The sequence below is a fragment of the Lipotes vexillifer genome, unplaced genomic scaffold (genome assembly GCF_000442215.2).
Source record: "Lipotes vexillifer unplaced genomic scaffold, Lipotes_vexillifer_v1.1 scaffold77, whole genome shotgun sequence".
Taxonomy (NCBI): domain Eukaryota; kingdom Metazoa; phylum Chordata; class Mammalia; order Artiodactyla; family Lipotidae; genus Lipotes; species Lipotes vexillifer.
The window spans coordinates 2,245,945-2,267,083 of NW_006792456.1; the positions used below are offsets into that span (position 1 = coordinate 2,245,945).

General features: G+C 39.1%; 1 protein-coding gene across 1 annotated transcript in view; it reads right to left on the bottom strand.

Moving 5' to 3' along the window:
- The window catches only part of EML6 (EMAP like 6), a 325,099-nt gene that overhangs the window by 145,829 nt on the left and 158,131 nt on the right, over window positions 1-21,139 (bottom strand). Inside the window, exons 5-6 of the mRNA XM_007465682.1 lie at window positions 18,587-18,772; window positions 14,087-14,222 (exon numbers count right to left, since the gene is read on the bottom strand). Of these exons, the coding sequence (XP_007465744.1) occupies window positions 14,087-14,222; window positions 18,587-18,772 (322 nt within the window). The remainder of the gene's footprint in view (window positions 1-14,086; window positions 14,223-18,586; window positions 18,773-21,139) is intronic.

The window sequence follows — 21,139 nt, forward strand, 5'->3', positions numbered from 1 at the left end:
GGAATGCCGGTAGCACCCTCCCAGTTGATAATCAAAAATGTCTCCATACAAAGCCAAATGTCTTCCAGAAGATAAAAATGCCCCTGTTTGAGAACCACTGGACAGAATGATCCTCAATGTACTCTGAGGGAGAAAAATGGTAATAAGAAGAATGGGTAGTGGGGAAGAGTCACCTGCGCTCCCACCTCTAATCCTGCCCCACTCTAGTCCACTCTCTGCTCTGGAGCAGGTGGAGCCCTGACCGTGACACTCACCCCCTTAAGCCTTTCTATGACCTTCTACTGCTGGTCCGTGGGGGCCAAGCTTGAACACAGAAATTATCTGTTCCTCCCTCTGAAGCCTTTCACCTGTCACTGTGCACTCCAGTCACACGATGCACTCTTCATTCGTCCGTTTCCAGGGTGCCTGCGTGTGCCAGGCACTGTTCTAAGTGCTTGCTTGGGAGGTATCAGTGAACAAAGGGGCTCCTGCACTTGTAGAAACAGACAACAGCCATAAGCATCACAAACAGGTAAGTTATACTGTTTGTTACAAGGTGAAAAGAAGATCTGTGAAGAGAGGATCAAGAGTGTGGGATGGTGGAGGCAGAGTGGGTTGCAATTTTAAATAAGGTCATCAGGGCAGCTTGACTTGAGCAAAGGAGAGGGGTAGTAATCATGCAGATTCCTGGGGAGAGTGATGCAGGCAGAGGGAGCAGCCTGGGCAGAGGGCAGAGCAGAGGGCGGGAGGCCTGAGGGGGAAGGGGCTGGTAGACCACCCTAAGGATGTGTACTCTTTTTCTTCAGAAAATGGGAATCACAGCAGGGTTTTGAGGAAATGTGACCTGGCTCATGTAAATTTCCAACAACTCCCTCCAGCTGCTATTCTGAGAATAATGGCTGAAGCAGGGACACAAGTTATAAAGCAACTGCAGTAGCCCATGCGCAAGATGGTGGTTCAGACCAGTGAGGGGGCAGCAGAGATGGTGAGAAGGCTAAGAAGAGGCATCTTGTATCCTCCAGACTTCAGCCTCCTTCTCTTGCTCAACACTGAGGGAATGCTGCTTGACCTAATGCAAGATATCTCCAGATTCAGAGTCTACGGTTCATTAGACATAGCAACGATTCAATAAACATGTGTTGGGAGTTAAAATAAACACACAAAAAACTCCAATAAAATGCGTGAAGCAGACTTTTTAGAAGAGCCTATCTAGTTCCTAGGCATGTTTCTGACACTTAGTAGATGCTTAATAAATGCTTATTGAATGGATAAGTAAATGAATAATGCATCTTATACTGTGTGACTAATTACTGTACTCCTTTAGACATAATCATTTACAACCATTAGCTCAAAGTCTTTTATTACCATAGATGTAATTCATTTTGATTGCCTTGCTTTGAGAATTATTTTTGGCTTTTTTGGCTGCCACTGTAAGTCATTTAAGCTTCATTATTTTACCTAGATCATAAATTTGTTTTAAAAATGATCAGGCTCAAAATGTACTTTTGTTGAGTTTGGTGTGAGACTTGAGTTACAGCTCTAATCCTACAATGGCCCTGAGCTTCATTCTATTCAACATAAGGTGATAGAGTTCCACGTGAGGACATCATGTGGAACTCTATGTCTCTCCCAGCTTGAAAATTCCAGAACTTGATATTCACTGGAAAATGTACTGGAGGTCCACCATCCCATATATCTGAAATTTTTGGTGGTAGGTGCATTTTGGAATTTTAAAAATTTTGGATTTTGAACTCATGTAATAGATCCAGTGGAGTCTGGGGCAGCACCTTGAAATCAAATATTTCTGCAGTGAAGGCTATGAATAGTCACACATATGAAGACAATAAACAGCTTCATAATAAGTGTAAGTCATGTTTTGCTGCCAAATTAGTTATAAAAATATTTTGGAAAAAGAAAAGTTGCACCTTTACCTAACACCATGTCCAAAAGTTACCTCAAAAATGGATCAAAGACCTAAATATAAGAGCCCAAACCATAATACACTTATAAGAAATCTTGAGAGATCTTCAAGAAATTGTATTTGGCAATAATTTCTTGCTATGACACCAAAAACACAGGTAACAACACAGAAAAATAGATATATTGGATTACATCAAAATTAAAAACTTTTATGCATCATAGGACATAATCAACAGAGAAGGCAACCTATGCAATGGGAGAAAATATTTACAAATCATATATCTGATAATGGGGTTAATATCTAAGATATATAAAGAATACTTACAGCTTGGCAACAAAATAACAAATAACCTGATTTAAAAATGGGCAAAGGGAGTCGAAAACAAGATGGCGGAGTAGAAGGAGGTGCTCTCACTCCCTCTTGTGAGAACACCAGAATCACAACTAGCTGCTGGACAATCATCGAAAGGAAGACACTGGAACTCACCAAAAAAGATACCCCACGTCAAAAGACAAAGGAGAAGCCACAATGAGATGGCAGGAGGGGCGCAATCACAGTAAAATCAAATCCCATAACTGGTGGGTGGGTGACTCACAGACTGGAGAACACTTATACCACGGAAGTCCACACACTGGAGTGAAGGTTCTGAGTCCCATGTCAGGCTTCCCAAACTGGGGGTCTGGCAAAGGGAGGAGGAATTCCTAGAGAATCAGACTTTAAAGGCTAGCGGGATTTGACTGCAGGACTTTGACAGGACTGGGGGAAACAGAGACTCCACTCTTGGAGGGCACACACAAAGTAGTGTGTGCATCAGGACCCAGGGGAAGGAGCAGTGACCCCAGGGGAGACTGAACCAGACCCACCTGCTAGTGTTGGAGGGTCTCCTGCAGAGGTGGGGGCGGGGGGGTGGCTGTCGCTCACCATGGGGACAAGGACACTGGCAGCAGAAGTTCTGGGAAGTACTCCTTGGCATGAGCCCTCCCAGAGTCTGTCATTAGCCCCACCAAAGAGCCCAGGTAGGCTCCAGTGTTGGGGTGCCTCAGGCCAAACAACCAACAGGGAGGGAACTCAGGCCCACCCATCAACAGTCAAGTGGATTAAAGTTTTACTGAGCTCTGCACACCAGAGCAACAGTCAGCTCTACCCACCACCAGTCCCTCCCATCAAGCCTCTTAGACAGCCTCATCCACCAAAAGGCAGACAGCAGAATCAAAAAGAACTACAATCCTGCAGCCTGTGGGACAAAAACCACATTCACAGAAAGACAGACAAGATGAAAAGGCAGAGGGCTATATACCAGATGAAGGAACAAGATGAAACCCCAGAAAAACAACTAAATGAAGTGGAGATAGACAACCTTCCAGAAAAAGAATTCAGAATAATGATAGTGAAGATGATCTAGGACCTCAGAAAAAGAATGGAGGCAAAGGTTGAGAAGATGCAAGAAGTGTTTAACAAAGACCTAGAAGAATTAAAGAACAAACAAACAGAGATGAACAATATAATAACTGAAATGAAAACTACACTAGAAGGAATCAATAGCAGAATAACTGAGGCAGAAGAACAGATAAGTGACCTGGAAGACAGAATGGTGGAATTCACTGCTGCGGAACAGAATAAAGAAAAAAGAATGAAGAAATGAAGACAGCCTAAGAGACCTCTGCGACAACATTAAACACAACAACATTCTCATTATAGGGGTCCCAGAAGGAGAAGAGAGAGAGAAAGGACCAGAGAAAATATTTGAAGAGATCATAGTCGAAAACTTCCCTAATATGGGAAAGGAAATAGCCACCCAAGTCCAGGAAGCCCAGCCAGTCCCATACAGGATAAACACAAGGAGAAACATGCCGAGACACATAATAATCAAATTGGCAAAAATTAAAGACAAAGAAAAATTACTGAAAGCAGCAAGGGAAAAACGACAAATAACATACAAGGGAAATCCCATAAGGTTAACAGCTGATTTCTCAGCAGAAACTCTACAAGCCAGAAGGGAGTGGCATGATATACTTAAAGTGATGAAAGGGAAGAACCTACAACCAAGATTACTCTACTCGGCAAGGATCTCATTCAGATTCTATGGAGAAATCAAAAGCTTTACAGGCTTCCCTGGTGATGCAGTGCTTGAGAGTCTGCCTGCCGATGCAGGGGACACGGGTTCCCGCTCCGGTCTGGGAAGATACCACATGCCGCAGAGCAGCTAGGCCCATGAGCCATGGCCGCTGAGCCTGAGCGTCCAGAGCCTGTGCTCCGCAACGGTAGAGGCCACAACAGTGAGAGGCCCATGTACCACAAAAAAAAAAAAGCTTTACAGACAAGCAAAAGCGAAGAGAATTCAGCACCACCAAACGAGCTCTACAACAAATGCTAAAGGAACTTCTCTAAGTGGGAAACACAAGAGAAGAAAAGTATCTACAAAAACAAACCCCAAACAGTTAAGAAAATGGTCATAGGAACATACATATTGATAATTACCTTAAGCATGAATGGATTAAATGCTCCAACCAAAAGACACAGGCTTGCTGAATCAATACAAAAACAAGACCCATCTATATGCTGTCTACAAGAGACCCACTTCAGACCTAGGGACACATACAGACTGAAAGTGAGGGGATAGAAAAAGATATTCCATGCAAATGGAAATCAAAAGAAAGCTGGAGTAGCTATACTCATATCAGATAAAATAGACTTTAAAATAAAGAATGTTACAAGAAACAAGGAAGGACACTACATAATGATCAAGGGATCAATCCAAGAAGAAGATATAATAATTATAAATATATATGCACCCAACATAGGGGAACCTCAATACATAAGGCAACTGCTAACAGTTATAAAAGAGGAAATCAACAGTAACACAATAATAGTGGGAGACTTTAACACCTCACTTACACGAATGGACAGATCATCCAAAAAGAAAATAATTAAGGAAACAGAAGCTTTAAATTACACAACAGACCAGATAGATTTAATTGATATTAATAGGACATTCCATCCAAAAACAGCAGATTACACTCTCTTCTCAAGTGCACATGGAACATTCTCCAGGATAGATCACATCTTGGGTCACAAATCAAGCCTCAGTAAATTTAAGAAAACTGAAATCATACCAAGCATCTTTTCTGACCACAACGGTATGAGATTACAAATGAATTACAGGGAAAAAACGTAAAAAACACAAACACATGGAGGCTAAACAATACATTACTAAATAACCAAGAGATCACTGAAGAGATCAAAGAGGAAACCGAAAAATACCTAGCGACAAATGACAATGAAAATACGACGATCCAAAACCTATGGGATGCAGTAAAAGCAGTTCTAAGAGGGAAGTTTATAGCCATACAAGCCTACCTCAAGAAACAAGAAAAATCTCAAGTAAACAATCTAACCTGACACCTAAACGAACTAGAGAAAAAGAACAAACAAAACCCAAAGTTAGCAGAAGGAAAGAAATCATAAAGATCAGAGCAGAAATAAATGAAACAGAAACAAAGAAAACAATAGCAAAGATCAATAAATCTAAAAGCTGGTTCTTTGAGAAGATAAACAAAACTGATAAACCATTAGCCAGACTCATCCAGAAAAAGAGGGAGAGGACTCAAATCAATAAAATTAGAAATGAAAAAGGAGAAGTTATGACACCACAGAAATAGAAAGCAAAAGGAGAAGTTACAACAGACACCACAGAAATACAAAGCATCCTAAGAGACTATTACAAGCAACTCTATACCAATAAAATGGACAACCTGGAAGAAATGGACAAATTCTTAGAAAGGTATAACTTTCCAAGACTGAACCACGAAGAAACAGAAAATATGAACAGACCAATCACAAGTAATGAAATTGAAACTGTGATTAAAAATCTTCCAACAAACAAAAGTCCAGGACAAGATGGTTTCACAGGTGAATTCCATGAAACATTTAGAGAAGAGCTAACACCCATCTTTCTCAAACTCTTCCAAAAAACTGTAGAAGAAGGAACACTCCCAAATTCATTCTATGAGGCCACCATCACCCTGATACCAAAACCAGACAAAGATACTACAAAAAAAGAAAATTACAGACCAATATCACTGATGAATATAGATGCAAAAATCCTCAACAAAATACTAGCAAACAGAAACCAACAACACATTAAAAGGATCATACAGCACGATCAAGTGGGATTTATCCCAGGGATGCAAGGATTCTTCAATATACACAAATCAATCAATGTGATACACCATATTAACAAATTGAAGAATAAAAACCATATGATCATCTCAATAAATGCAGAGAAAGCTTTTGACAAAATTCAACACCCATTTATGATAAAACCTCTCCAGAAAGTGGGCATAAAGGCAACCTACCTCAACATAATAAAGGCCATATATGACAAATCCACAGCAAACATCATTCTCAATGGTGAAAAACTGAAAGCATTTCCTCTAAGATCAGGAATGAGACAAGGATGTCCACTCTAACCACTATTATTCAACATAGTTTTGGAAGTCCTAGCCACGGCAATCAGAGAAGAAAAAGAAATAAAAGGAATACAAATTGGAAAAGAAGAAGTAAAACTGTCACTGTTTGCAGATGACATGATACTATACATAGAGAATCCTAAAAATGCCACCAGAAAACTACCAGAGCTAATCAATGAATTTGGTAAAGTTGCAGGACACAAAATTAATGCACAGAAATCTCTTGCATTCCTATACACTAATGTTGAAAAATCTGAAAGAGAATTTAAGGAAACACTCCCATTTACCACTGCAATAAAAAGAATAAAATACCTAGGAATAAACCTACCTAAGGAGACAAAAGACTTGTATGCAGAAAACTATAAGACACTGATGAAAGAAATTAAAGATGATACCAACAGATGGAGATATATACCAAGTTCTTGGATTGGAAGAATCAATACTGTGAAAATGACTATACCACCCAAAGCAATCTACGGATTCAATGCAATCCCTATCAAATTACCAATGGCATTTTTTATGGAACTAGAACAAATCATCTTAAATTTTGTATGGAGACACAAAAGGCCCTGAAGAGCCAAAGTAGTCTTGAGGGAAAAAAACAGAGCTGGAGGAATCAGACTCCCTGACTTCAGACTATACTACAAAACTACAGTAATCAAGACAATATGGTATTGGCGCAAAAACAGAAACACTGATCAATGGAACAAGATAGAAAGCCCAGAGATAAACCCATGCACCTATGGTCAACTAATCTATGACAAAGGAGGCAAAGATATACAATGGAGAAAAGACAGTCTCTTCAGTAAGTGGTGCTGGGAAAACTGGACAGCTACATGTAAAAGAATGAAATTAGAACACTCCCTAACACCATACACAAAAATAAACTCAAAATGGATTAGAGACCTAAATGTAAGACCAGACACTATAAAACTCTTAGAGGAAAACATTGGAAGGACACTCTTTGACATAAATCACAGCAGGAACTTTTTTGATCCACCTCCTAGAGTAATGGAAATAAAAGCAAAAATAAACAAATGGTCCCTCGTGAAACTTAAAAGCTTTTGCACAGCAAAGGAAACCATAAACAGGACGAAAAGACAACCCTCAGAATGGGAGAAAATATTTGCAAATGAATCCACTGACAAAGGATTCATCTCCAAAATATTATAATATTTAATATAAAAATATATAACAATTATTTAATATAAAATAACAGCTCATGCTGCTCAATATTAAGAAAACAAACAACCCAATCCAAAAATGCACAGAAGACCTAAATAGACATTTCTCCAAAGAAGACATACAGATGGCCACGAAGCACATGAAAAGCTGTTCAACATCACTAATTACTAGAGAAATGTAAATCAAAACTACAATGAGGTATCACCTCACATGAGTTAGAATGGGCATCATCAGAAAATCTACAAATGACAAATGCTGGAGAGGGTGTGGAGAAAAGGGAACCCTCTTGCACTGTTGGTGGGAATGTAAAGTGATATAGCCACTATGGAGAACAGTATGAAGGGTCCTTAAAAAACTAAAAATAGAATTACCATATGATCCAGTAATCCCACTACTGGGCATATACCCAGAGAAAACCATCATTCAAAAAGACACATGCACCCCAATGTTCATTGCAGCACTATTTACAATAGCCAGGTCATGGAAGCAACCTAAATGCCCACTGACAGACGAATGGATAAAGAAGATGTGGTACATATATACAATGGAATATTACTCAGCCATAAAAAGGAACGAAACTGAGTAATTTGTTGAGACGTGGATGGATCTAGAGACTGTCATACAGAGTGAAGTAAGTCAGAAAGAGAAAAACAAATATCGTATATTAACACATGCATGTGGAACCTAGAAAAATGGTACAGATGAATCGGTTTGCAGGGCAGAAGTTGAGACACAGATGTAGAGAACAAACGTATGGACACTAAGGGGGAAAACTGCAGTGGGGTGGGGATGGTGGTGTGCTGAATTGGGCAATTGGGATTGACATGTATACAGTGATGTGTATAAAACTGATGACTAATAAGAACCTGCAGTATAAAAAATCAAACAAACAAACAAAAAAACCAACTAATACTAAACTTTCTTTGGGTTATTTGTATGGAAATATGTTAATATAAATGTTTCAGACATTACATGAAATTTCTAAAAATCTTATATGTCCTGGTATAATGTTATAATTCATAATTCTAGTTATTACTTTAAAATGTATATCTCAGAAATAAAAAAAATTTTTTTTTTCATTGCAAAGTAATGGAGCTGCCACAGTGGAGGATTATTGGACTGAATGGCAATATTATGACACAGTATGAGTGTGTTTTGTGTTTGGTAATTGCAATCGTTGCTTTTGTTGTGGTCATCCATTTACAATGCTTGGTGTCAGTTTATTTATCTCTTGTAAAAATAAAATACAGTGTGTGTGTGTGTGTGTGTGTGTGTGTGTGTGTGTGTGTGTGTGTGTGGAAAAAAACAAATGGGCAAAGGACTTGAATAAAAATTTCTCCAGAGATGATATACAAATGGCCAACAAGCTTATGAAAGATGCTTAACATCAAAAATCATTAGGGAAATGCAAATGAAAACCACAAGGAAATACCACTTCACATATATCAGAAGAGCTATTATCAAAAAACCAGAAAGTGTCGGTGAGGATGTTGAGAAATTGAAATGCTTGTGCACTGCTGGTAGGAATATAAAAATGGTGCAGCTGTTATGGAAAACAGTATGGAAGTTCCTCAAAAATATTAAAAATAGAAATACCATATGATCCAATAATTCCACTTCTGGATATATATCCCAAGGAATTGAAAGCAGAGTCGGAGAGATATTTGCATACCCATGTTCATTGCAGCATTATTCACAATAGCCAAAAGGTGGAAGCAACCCAAGTATCCATTAACAGATGAATGGATAAACAAAATGTGGTATACAACGAAATATTATTCAGCCTTAAGAACAAAGGAAATTCTGACACAAGCTACAACATGGATGAACCTTGAAGACATTATGTTAAGAGAAATAAGCCAGTCACAAAAGAGCAAATACTGCATAATTCCACTTATATGAGAATAAGAATAGGCAAATTAGAACAGGCAAATTCACAGAGACAGAAAGTAGAATGGGGGTTGCCAGGGCCAGGACGAGAAGGGAATGGGGAGTTATTGTTTGATGGGTATGATGTTTCAGTCTGGAAAGATGAACAATGTCCTGGAGATGGATGGTCATGATGGCTGCATAATGTGACTGTAATTAATGCACTCGTATGTTTACTGAAAAAATGGTTAAAATGGTAAATTTTGTGTATTGTGTATATCTTACCACAATAAAAAAGTTGGTTGCCCTCATAAAAAATATATATACATTTTGGCATTCTGAGTTTTTTGACTTCAGAACTGTAGATAAGGGATCCTGGATGAATTAGATCACTGGTTTATATCACCATGTAGTGTTAGTAAAAACTTGTTTGCAGACTCACCACTCGCAGAAGTTGTATGTCACTGGTATAAATAAAACACTACTATTCTTTTGATTGAGGAATGGTCCTCTGGGCTTATGAAGTCCATTTTCTTTTACTAAGACTTGGGGAGAGGACAAGAAGCCCTGAGAATCAGCTCCGGCTGTACAGATTCTTGTTGATATGACAATGACCTATCTCCAAGCTGGTTCACCCTCAATTTAAAGGGTTAATTGTTTTCAGTAGAAGTCAAAGTCTTAATTAGCTCAAGTTTGACTATAAAGATGTAGGAGAACTGATTAATACCATCACTTTATAATAAAGCTGTAATATCATTTTGGGGTTTTTTTTCCTGAGCTTAGCATTAATCTTAGTTCATCTAAACACTGTTCTCTTTCTTGTTTTTTAGCAATTAATAGTTATCAGAAGATGCAAATATAGGTAAATCTTATGAATATTTACATAAAACAACTTGGAAATGGCCAGATTCATTTTGTAGATCTTCTGGAAGTCTATAGGAAGGGCAGTAGAAATTTTTACAGGTGACATAGTAAGTGCGATCATTACAAACAGACTCAGATTACCAAACGTTAAGTAGCAGTTTCTGAATTTTTACTAGTAAATTTATAAATTAAAGGACTACAGAATATCAGTACTATGTCATGGGAATTGGGACATGGCCATAATTAATTCTCTTGCTAAATTTATTTAAATAGTTGTTTGAGTAATATGAGAAGTCACTATATTTCCATAGAAATGAATTCAAGAGTCATTGCTATACAAATAGCAAAAATATCGAAGAAGGCTCACTCATATCAAGAAGTTTTTACTGGAATAAAACCATCCATACATGTAGCTTCATGTCCAAATTGAGAGCAAAGTAGTAAGACAGGCTTGGACCTGAAACCTGGGACCCTTTGCTGCAGCACTTGCACCTGGACAAACATCTCCTCCAGCAACAAAATACAAAGAAATTATAAGGAACTAAAAATAACTGTGTATGTGCACAGTTGGGCTAAATTATGAACAACAAGACACAAAAAGACCAAAAATCCAACTGCCACTTCTGACCAGCCCAGAGGAAAAGCAGGGTTCTGCGCATGCCCCCTGCACACGCCCCCTGCACTCAGCACCACCAAGGGGGTGGGCAGACCGCCTAAGCCACCCCTCCGGCCGGACTCCTGGACCCACCCCTACCCTCACCCCATACAAGGAAGTTTACCCCCGCTCAGGGAGGGAGCAAGGGAACGTGTTACTTGTTTTTGCTCCCTCATGCTGCAGCAGGAGCCCCAATAAAGCCTTGCCTGAATTTCTTGACTGGCCTCTTATCAATTTCCATTGATTAAGGAGACCAAGAACCCTGGTTGGTAACTAGTTCTAACAGTGCTTTGCTTGAATCTGCTCCTTCCAAATGGCACTTTGTTTCCATTTTGAGGCAGAGCCTGAAGGTGGAGGAAAAGTCAAGACTCCTTTTGGGGGGAATGGTGGCGGTGGGGTGGTGGCGGTGTGCAGGGCAGGATGGGGTGGGACAAAGTACACCCCAAGTCCTGTCCATTCTGCCTTCTTCCTCCTGTTTCAGCCTCTCCCCACAGTCTTTCCTTCACTCCCCTTTAACCCACACTGTCTGCAAATGTTCAGAAGAGCAAGGGCATGTATGGTATTGGCTGGTTGAAGAGGGAGCTGGAACAGGAAACTGTATACATTTCAACTACTTTTAATCCTCACCTGCAATCCTACATATTTTAATCCTTATACTTGTGCTGGGTCTCCTAGCTCACCCTGGCCTCACTCCCACCTTCAGGTGCCCTAGAGTACACCCCTGTCACAGGGTGGCCCTGGCAGCTGGTCTCAGAGAACATCATGGAGGGCCTGTTCTGAGACTTGGCTTCTCAACTCAACGCCCCCCCGGCCCTGCTTCAGTGTGGTGATGGTGCCAAGGCCCGGCTGAGGGCAAGAGAAAGTCCCTGAGGGTGGTTCAGGATCGTGGCAGGTTCCCCCTGCACGGCCCTGTCCACACAGGCTCGAGAACTAGCTGAGTTGAGGGTGAAGTGTAAGCCAGATTTGGGGTTGTTTACCAACACTTCAACCACGAGCCTTTCATTCGTTTGACTCTAGACATTTATCCTGTTTTCCACTAAGGGCTGGAAGAAATGCCGGCAATTCTTTGGAAGTTTGATAGTACCTAGTAGACTTCCGTTACAGTGTTGCCAAAAGTGTGACAGGCAAAGGCGCCACTGATGGTGAAGATGCTACATGGACAAAATGTTTTAATCCAATAGCTAGAACTTACCTTAACAAGTAAAATATATATATATATATATATAAACAGTATATTAAAGCCATAATTTCACAGATATTACTGCTTATGAGGAGAAGTTAAAAAAAAGAAGAGAGAAAGAGATGCATTCACATCCATTTAAGGTAAAACACGACATAAACAAGAGTACTGGTAGTGAGCTGAGACCACAAAAATGAAGAAGGTGGCAAGAAAACACCCATTCTCACGGCTCCCGAACAGCAGCATGGTCTATCCAGTCCTTTAAAAGCATAGTTCACTACTCCTCCTGAAATATAGGCTATTGTCCCACTGGCCATCCATCTAAAAATACATGCTAATCCCTCCCCTGATATCTATAAGCCCAGGTGCTACAGGCCACACCTATGAGATGCAGGCTTGCTTAAGGTCTTTCTGTCCACTGTGCACCACCTATATCCTCTCTGATCTTGGCAAGCAAGCGTGTGTGGGAATCAGTTGAGACTGACACAAAATAGAACGTGTCCCTGACCATCTTCCCTTGACTCTGGGGATACGAGTTGACCATGGGGTTGGCTTTGTACAATCAGTACAAATCCCTGGCTATATAGATGCTTGTTCTGAACCGGCTCCTGAACTCTCCTTTGAGAGCCTGAAGTCAGGGACTGGGTATCAGGTAGACAAGCAGAGCAGCTTCCCCCTGCAAGGCCCTGATCCTCACACTTTAAAATTTATACCTTGATTATGTGATAGACTTTCGGGATGAGCTGGATAAAGTGACTGCCAGAAAGGAATCATTATTTCTGGTTGATGCTCCCCAACATCTAGCCAGTTTATGGTCAATAATCCCATCTAGTAAGTTAACTCATGAGTTATCTAAGTATATGTTTTGCTTCCAGTTTACCTTGAGGGATACACCAAGAAGTTTCACGGTTCAAGGTCAAACATTTTTGGCTGCTTTACTAGCATTTTTAACATTGCTTTTATGGGCGCTTACTTGCTTATATCTGCCTAAAGTATTTTTCTAGATAAAGTTACATTGGCCCATGTTCTCTGGCAGAGAACTCGAGGGCCTTGACCATCCATGCAATGAAGTGGACACTAAATTCTCACGTGAACAGAACTCCCCACATGTGCTCAGTGGACTAACGTCACTTGTGACTTACTTCATCTTATCTTTCCTATTTACATTTTCCACTTTAATCTCTCTCAGTGCCAAATTCTCTATATGAAAAGTGAGATAATAAGCCTATCATGAGAATTTAAAAAGATGTATATAAACTGCTTTGTATTCTCTGGTACACATACTTAACATATTGTTAACAGTAGCCAACATTTACTGAGTGCTGACCATGCACCATGACTTACTCTAAGCACTTTGCAAGTGTATTTAATCCTCATAGAACTCTATGAGGTTGGTGTTGGTATTACCCCCATTTTACAGATGAGGAAACTGAGGCCCAGAGATGTTAAGAAATTTGACCAAGGTCTCCAATCTATCACAGGTAAAACTTGGATTTGAACCCAGGCTCCCCGACTCTGAGCCCGGGCTCTTAACTCCTACTACTATGGTAGCTACTCCACTAAAGCTATTTTTTAAAAAATAATTTCTCTTGTTTTTCCTATTATTTATTTATTTTCAGAGGCTGCATGCAGTTACATTTAGGGTCACTAACTTACCCAGAACTTCCCAGTTTTATAACTGAAAGTCCCATCTCTCAGGTTACCACTCAGTAGTTTTATTATTATGTTGTTTATCTTTGCAGCACGACCACTGCTTGTACATATAGATACCTCTGTGAAAATTAGGAAAAAGGGGTATCCACTTACATTCAACATATTTTCAATCCTGTATCCATTACATTTATGTAAACTACCTTAAATCCTTCATGGTATAAGATGGGGTAAGAGAAACAAATATAGAAACAGACTTTCACACTGTATTTAACACATTAAGATCTATGGGTAAGTAATAATACATGTGTTACCTTTATATCCTTGTTCTGTCTCCCTGAGATCAATTTTGGTTATTGGCTTGAAATCAGTATCCCATAAACGTATACACCCATCTCGTCCACCAGTGGCAAAGCCTTCTTCGCAAGCATACATGCTGAAGATTCCAGCCTGTTGATTAAGGCAGATAATACTCAATGCTGCAATCGTTCTAAACAGTCATTATAGCTGGATCTTGATGATAAAAATACAAAACAAAGCAAAAACAAAACAAAAAACAAATCTCTTGCTCTCTATTGAAATCCTGGCAATAGAACAGGTAGCCATTTGTAACAGCCATTGTAGCTAGATTAAAAATTCATAATACCACTAAAGCAAACTAGTTCAAGGGCTCCTTTGCCACGATTAAACTAATAACAGGCTGTAAAAATAAAAAATCAGGAATTCCTTGGCTAAAGCAAATATAAAAATCATAAATTTCTTTCTGTGACAGCTAATCATTATAAAGACAACGGTGGAGGTGTTTCATATAAATTCCTTCCCAAAACAAGTAAAGATATGCGGGCTAGGAACACAAACACTTCTATAGGTACAATGGTGACAGAAACGCATCCCAAAGAGCTCAAGCAGGCACCATCTGAGCCTAAATGGAAGCATAAGTTACACTTGTGTTAGCTTGTTAAGCATTATTTGAAGATGCTTTTCACATCTGATGTGGTTTCACAACTTAAAGATGCTTTTCCATGGAAAAGAGTATAATGTTGACATAATATCCAGTGTAAAGAGAAATCAGGTTACTAATGCAGCTGTTTTTATGAATGAGGACCAATACTGACCTTTTAATTGTTTCAAGAGCTGTTTCATAATTAGCGAAGCCAAGAAAATTGGTCTTCAACATACAAGACAGTGAAAGTTCTAAAATTTCATAGCTCTTTTGCTAAGAGTTGCTGAAACTTTTCTTCAGGTTCATAGTAATAGGGCAAGAAGCTGAAGGTCTGTTGAGTTTCTGAAAACATTTTACCAAATTTCCATTTATTACAACAGGCTTTACCTTTCACATCATCTCCCCATTCTTCTGGTCATTTCTACTTTATCATCTATAGACACAGCAATAGAACTATTTTAGCATATGTCAGAATTCAGCAGAGTGCTCAGAGTCAAGTTTGTCCTTGTTCTTACAGAGCAGACCATCAAAAGAATTTATCAGTGGTTTTTGTTTGTATCTTAAGAAATTGTGATGTGGACATGGAGGTGATGCTCTCTCGCTCAGGATGAGGAAAATCTACCTTATTAACCACTATAAAAATAACAGTTGTCTCCACTCTTGCTATTCAACATATGGGCCACAGGCCAGCAGCAGTAACGTCATCCCAGACCCACCGAGTTACAGCCCGCATTTTTTTTAACATCTTTATTGGAGTATAATTGCTTTATACTGTTCTGTTAGTTTCTGCTATACAAAAAAGTAAATCAGCTGTACATATACATATATCACCACCTCTCCTCCGTCTTGCGTCTCCCTCCCACCCTCCCTATCCCAACCCTCTAGCTGGTCACAAAGCACCAAGCTGACCTCCCTGTGCTATGTGGCTGCTTCCCACTAGCTATCTATTTTACATTTGGTAGTGTATATATGTCAGTGCTGTCTAACTTCGTCCCAGCTTACCCTTAACCCCTCCCCGTGTCCTTAAGACCACTCTCTACGTCTGAGTCTTTATGCCTGTCCTGCCCCTAGGTTCTTCATAATTTTTTTTTTTAGATTCCATATATATGTGTTAGCATATGGTATTTGTTTTTCTCTTTGACTTACTTCACTCTGTATGACAGACTCTAGGTCCATCCACCTCACTATAAATAATTCAATTTCGTTTCTTTTTATGGATGAGAAATATTCCATTGTATATATGTGCCATATCTTTATTCATTCAACTGTTGATGGACACTTAGGTTGCTTTCATGTCCTGGCTATTGTAAATAGTGCTGCAATGAACATTGTGGTACATGACTCTTTTTGAATCATGGTTTTCTCAGGGTATATGCCCAGTAGTGGGATTGCTGGGTCATATGGTAGTTCTATTTGTAGTTTTTTAAGGAACCTCCATACTGTTCTCCATAGTGGCCGTATCAATTTACATTCCCACCAACAGTGCAAGAGGGTTTCCTTTTCTCCACACTCTCTCCAGGATTTATTTTTTGTAGATTTTTTGATGATGGCCATTCTGGCCGGTGTGAGGTAATACCTCATTGTACTTTTAATTTGCATTTCTCGAATGATTAGTGATGTTGAGCATACTTTCATGTGCTTCGTGGCCATCTGTATATCTTCTCTGGAGAAATGTCAATTTAGGTCTTCTGCCCATTTTTGGATTGGGTTGTTTTTTTTTGATATTGAGCTGCATAAGCTGCTTGTATATTCTGGAGATTAATCCTTTGTCAGTTGCTTCGTTTGCAAATATTTTCTCCCATTATAAGGGTTGTCTTTTCGTCTTGTTTATGGTTTCCTTTGCTGTGCAAAAGCTTTGAAGATTCATTAGGTCCCATTTGTTTATTTTGGTTTTCATTTCCATTTCTCTAGGAGGTGGGTCAAAAAGGATCTTGCTGTGATTTATGTCATAGAGTGTTCTGCCTATGTTTTCCTCTAAGAGTTTTATAGTGCCTGGCCTTACATTCAGGTCTTTAATCCATTTTATTTTTGTGTATGGTGTTAGGGAGTGTTCTAATTTCATTCTTTCACATGTAGCCATCCAGTTGTCCCAGCACCACTTATTGAAGAGGCTGTCTTTTCTCCATTGTAATTCTTGCCTCCTTTATCAAAGATAAGGTGACCATATGTATGTGGGTTTATCTCTGGGCTTTCTATTCTGTTCCATTGATCTATATTTCTGTTTTTGTGCCAGTATCATACTGTCTTCATTACTGTAGCTTTGTAGTATAGTCTGAAGTCAGGAAGCCTGATTCCTCCAGCTCCATTTTTCTTTCTCAAGATTGCTTTGGCTATTTGGGGTCTTTTGTGTTTCCATACAAATTGTGAAGTTTTTTGTTCTAGTTCTATGAAAAATGCCATTGGTAGTTTGATAGGGATTGCATTGAATCTGTAGATTGCTTTGGGTAGTAGAGTCATTTTCACAATGTTGATTCTTCCAATCCAAGAACATGGTATATCTCTCCATCTGTTTGTATCATCTTTAATTTCTTTCATCAGTGTCTTATAGTTTTCTGCATACAGGTCTTTGTCTCCGTAGGTAGGTTTATTCCTAGGTATTTTATTCTTTTTGTTGCAGTGGTAAATGGGAGCGTTTCAATTTGTCTTTCAGATTTTTCATCATTAGTGTATAGGAATGCAAGAGATTTCTGTGCATTGATTTTGTATCCTGCTACTTTACCAAGTTCATTGATTAGCTCTAGTAGTTTTCTGGTAGCATCTTTAGGATTCCCTATGTCTAGTATCATGTCATCTGCAAAAAGTGACAGTTTTACTTCTTCTTTTCTGAATTGGGTTCCTTTTCTTGCTTTTTCTTCTCTGACTGCATTGGCTAAATCTTCCAAAACTATGTTTTATAATAGTCATGAGAGTGGGCAACCTTGTCTTTTTCCTGATCTTAGTGGAAATGGTTTCAGTTTTTCACCATTGAGAACGATGTTGGCTGTGGGTTTGTCATATATGGCCTTTATTATGTTGAGGTTAGTTTCCTCTATGCGCACTGTCTGGAGAGTTTTTTATCATAAATGGGTATTGAATTTTGTTGAAAGCTTTTTCTGCATCTATTGAGATGATCATATGGTTTTTCTCCTATTTGTTAATATGATTTATCACATTGATGGATTTGTGTATATTGAAGAATCCTTGCATTCCTGGGATAAACCCCACTTGATCATGGTGTATGATCCTTTTAATGTGCTATTGGATTCTGTTTGCTAGTATTTTGCTGAGGATTTTTGCATCTATGTTCATCAGTGATATTGACAGCCTGCATTTTAACAAGATCTCCAGCAGATTCGTAGGCACATTAATGTTTAAGAAATGCTGGTTGGGCTTCCCTGGTGGCGCAGTGGTTGAGAGTCTGCCTGCCGATGCAGGCGACACGGGTTCGTGCCCCGGTCCAGGAGGATCCCACATGCCGTGGAGCGGCTGGGCCTGTGTGCCATGGCCGCTGAGCCTGTGCGTCTGGAGCCTGTGCTCCGCAACAGGAGAGGCCACAACTGTGAGAGGCCCGCGTACCGCCAAAAAAAAGAAATGCTGGTTTAGAAGATGAAACTGACGATGCAATACTTCTAGTTTCTGTCAAGCTGCTGCTGATGAATTACAACACTAATCAGTCAATCGATAATTGAGACGAAAGCTAATTAAGTTATTAAGCTTTTGAAATATTAATCTCTTCCAGGTGAGCAAAAATAATTAGGGAAATCCTTCATGAACGTTTAGTGAGTGTTCAGCAGAACTGGCTGATCTTAAAGCAACAGGGCAAAAATACAGAGATTTGTGATTTTAACTTATTTAATAAGTCATTCCCAAATTTCTATACAGAAATACTTACACTATGTGCTCCTTGAATGGTGCGGACTAAATTGAGCCCTTTCCAGACATAGATGTCGCCATTTAAAGCACCAGAGTAGGTGATGTCTTCTTTGGCACATGCAAGGCAAAGGATGGTCTGAAGATCCCCCGTTTTGCCAAATATCCCTCTTTTTGCAGTCAGGGCATTTCCACATAGTGTCCAAAACTAGAAAATAAGTGATAAAATAAATAGATCCCCCAAAAAAAGAGTATTCTGAGGCTTCTCATTATTGGTATTTATTTGCTAATGTTTCAATACATTTTACATAATTTGCTATAGGTGCACTAGATACACATAATTTAACTTGTTTTGTTATAACGGCAGAGAACTGCAAAACATTTTAGCCAACTACTAGCAGTAAAAAAAAAACACAAAAACTTATAACAATATTTTTTAAACTTTCAAAGTTCCAACATTCCAAAACTTTGCTAAATGTTTAATGTTCATTTTTTTGTTTAATTCCTTGCCAGGTTATAGCACTAGTATAGGTTCACTGTAGAGAAGTTTAGAAACAGAGAAAAGTGAAAAGAGGAAAATTGGAATTATTCACAACCTCCTGTTAACATGTTGATATATCTTCTAGGTATTTTTGTTGCATATATATATATATATATATATATATATGCATTTAGAAATAAATTCTAACTAAAAATTACATAAATCTTCACTGTAGAAACATTACTCAGAAATGTTTCTAAATATAAGTTATATTTCACATAGCCAAATAATTGACTAGGCTTTTCAGTTTTAGTTGCATAATTTATTATGAGGGAGACCATAAGCATATAGGTTGAGCTGCTTTATAGACAGCAGCAGGGAGACTCCCATGGTTATGTAGAAATTAAGCATTTCACTCTTATTTTTTTTTCAGTAGGTGAACTGGTAGTACGCAGTCTCTCACAATTTATAAAGGCTCTTTACATGTGTTTAGTTATCTGATCTTCATAATACCCTTACGAATAGGCTAAGGCAGATATTATTATTACACTCATTTGGAAGGGAGAGAAAGAAGGCATAAGTGACTTGCCAAAGGTTCATCAGGGGTTATACATGAGAAAGTACTGAAATATTTGCCTTGAGAACTTTAAATCCAATGAAGAAGATACATATAAAACAAAAAAGATCATTTTAAGGCAGCATATTCAGACTGCATACAAGTGGTAAGGAAATTCGAAGATAGAGAACCATGTTGAATTAACTGGAATGAGGAAGAATAGGATTTGATCAGTGGTGAGGAAGAAATTGCATCGTGGTTTAGGAGAGCAGGGTTAGGTGAATCCAAGTAACAGGAAATGTGTGCGGAAAAATTAGTGACAACCCTAATATTCTGTGCCTGCAGGAGAGGAGAGATGACCGTCCTCTCAGAGTAGCTGGGTACTCGAGGAAGCAGCTCTAGATGGGTGCACCCCTAAGGAGGGCCGGGACTCACGCAGCTGTGGAGGTGGTGGCCCTTGGGGAGAATGACAGAAAGATGTGCCATCATTTGAGACTATACAAGATTCTTCTCTGGTGAGAAGAATCAACAAGAATCAACTCTGGTGATTTGCTTCTTTGGCTATTACTGTTTTTACAAAAAGGCACTAAAGTATACATCAAAAGAATAAGAACAATCTGGGGAAAGATAGTTAGGTATATGCCTTGGGAAAACATTTAAGTATTAACTTTGAACCTGAACAAACTATGAGACATAAACAACGGCTGGTTGTACCTACATGCCAAAGAACTTGCTGTTACATGGTGATGCTTAAGGCAGACATTTATCCTTCTATATCTCCCCATGCATGAAAATTAAAGGAAGCGTAACTATTTGATAATTATTATCCCTTTAACTTGGGATGTGTACTTTGGCCTGAGTTGTTGAAATATTTCTAGATGGACAACCACAAAAGAGACTTATCTCTACACAAAGATTTTTTCTGATGAAATCACCCAGTCAGATGACATAATGCCAACATGAAACATTCCAGATAATCAGATGATTCTCTAAAAAGGCATATATAGCTGTAATGACAGGATAGGCATGAGATTTTCAGCAGAAAATATCAAATCTGGGACATTATCTCTTCTTGAGAAGCACTTCATGTTTGGAAAACAGTGACAGATTAGGGTAGCAACACACCATTAACTCCACATCAAATGAAAAGACATTGTTTATCTTCTCCAATCTCCATTCACAGATTGTAATGCAAATTCTGTTAGAGCTGGCAGGTACTTGGGAGCTCATCTGGCCCTAAGTAATCCCTGAGGTCCCTTCTGTCTGTGACTAGAGAATGGAGAAAGAACAGTAACAGCCAACAAACTTGGTAGGCTCATTTCCTGTAAAACCAAGCAAGCAGAAAATGCTCAACTGCTACTGTTTTTCAAGCATTCATTTCAGATAATCATAATTTGCCTGTTTGCCAAACACTGGGGATTGCAAAATGAGAAAGGATTTTACCCTAGCTACAAAAATTTCACATAAAAATACTTTTGTGGGGGCTTCCCTGGTGGCGCAGTGGTTGAGAGTCCGCCTGCCAATGCAGGGGACACGGG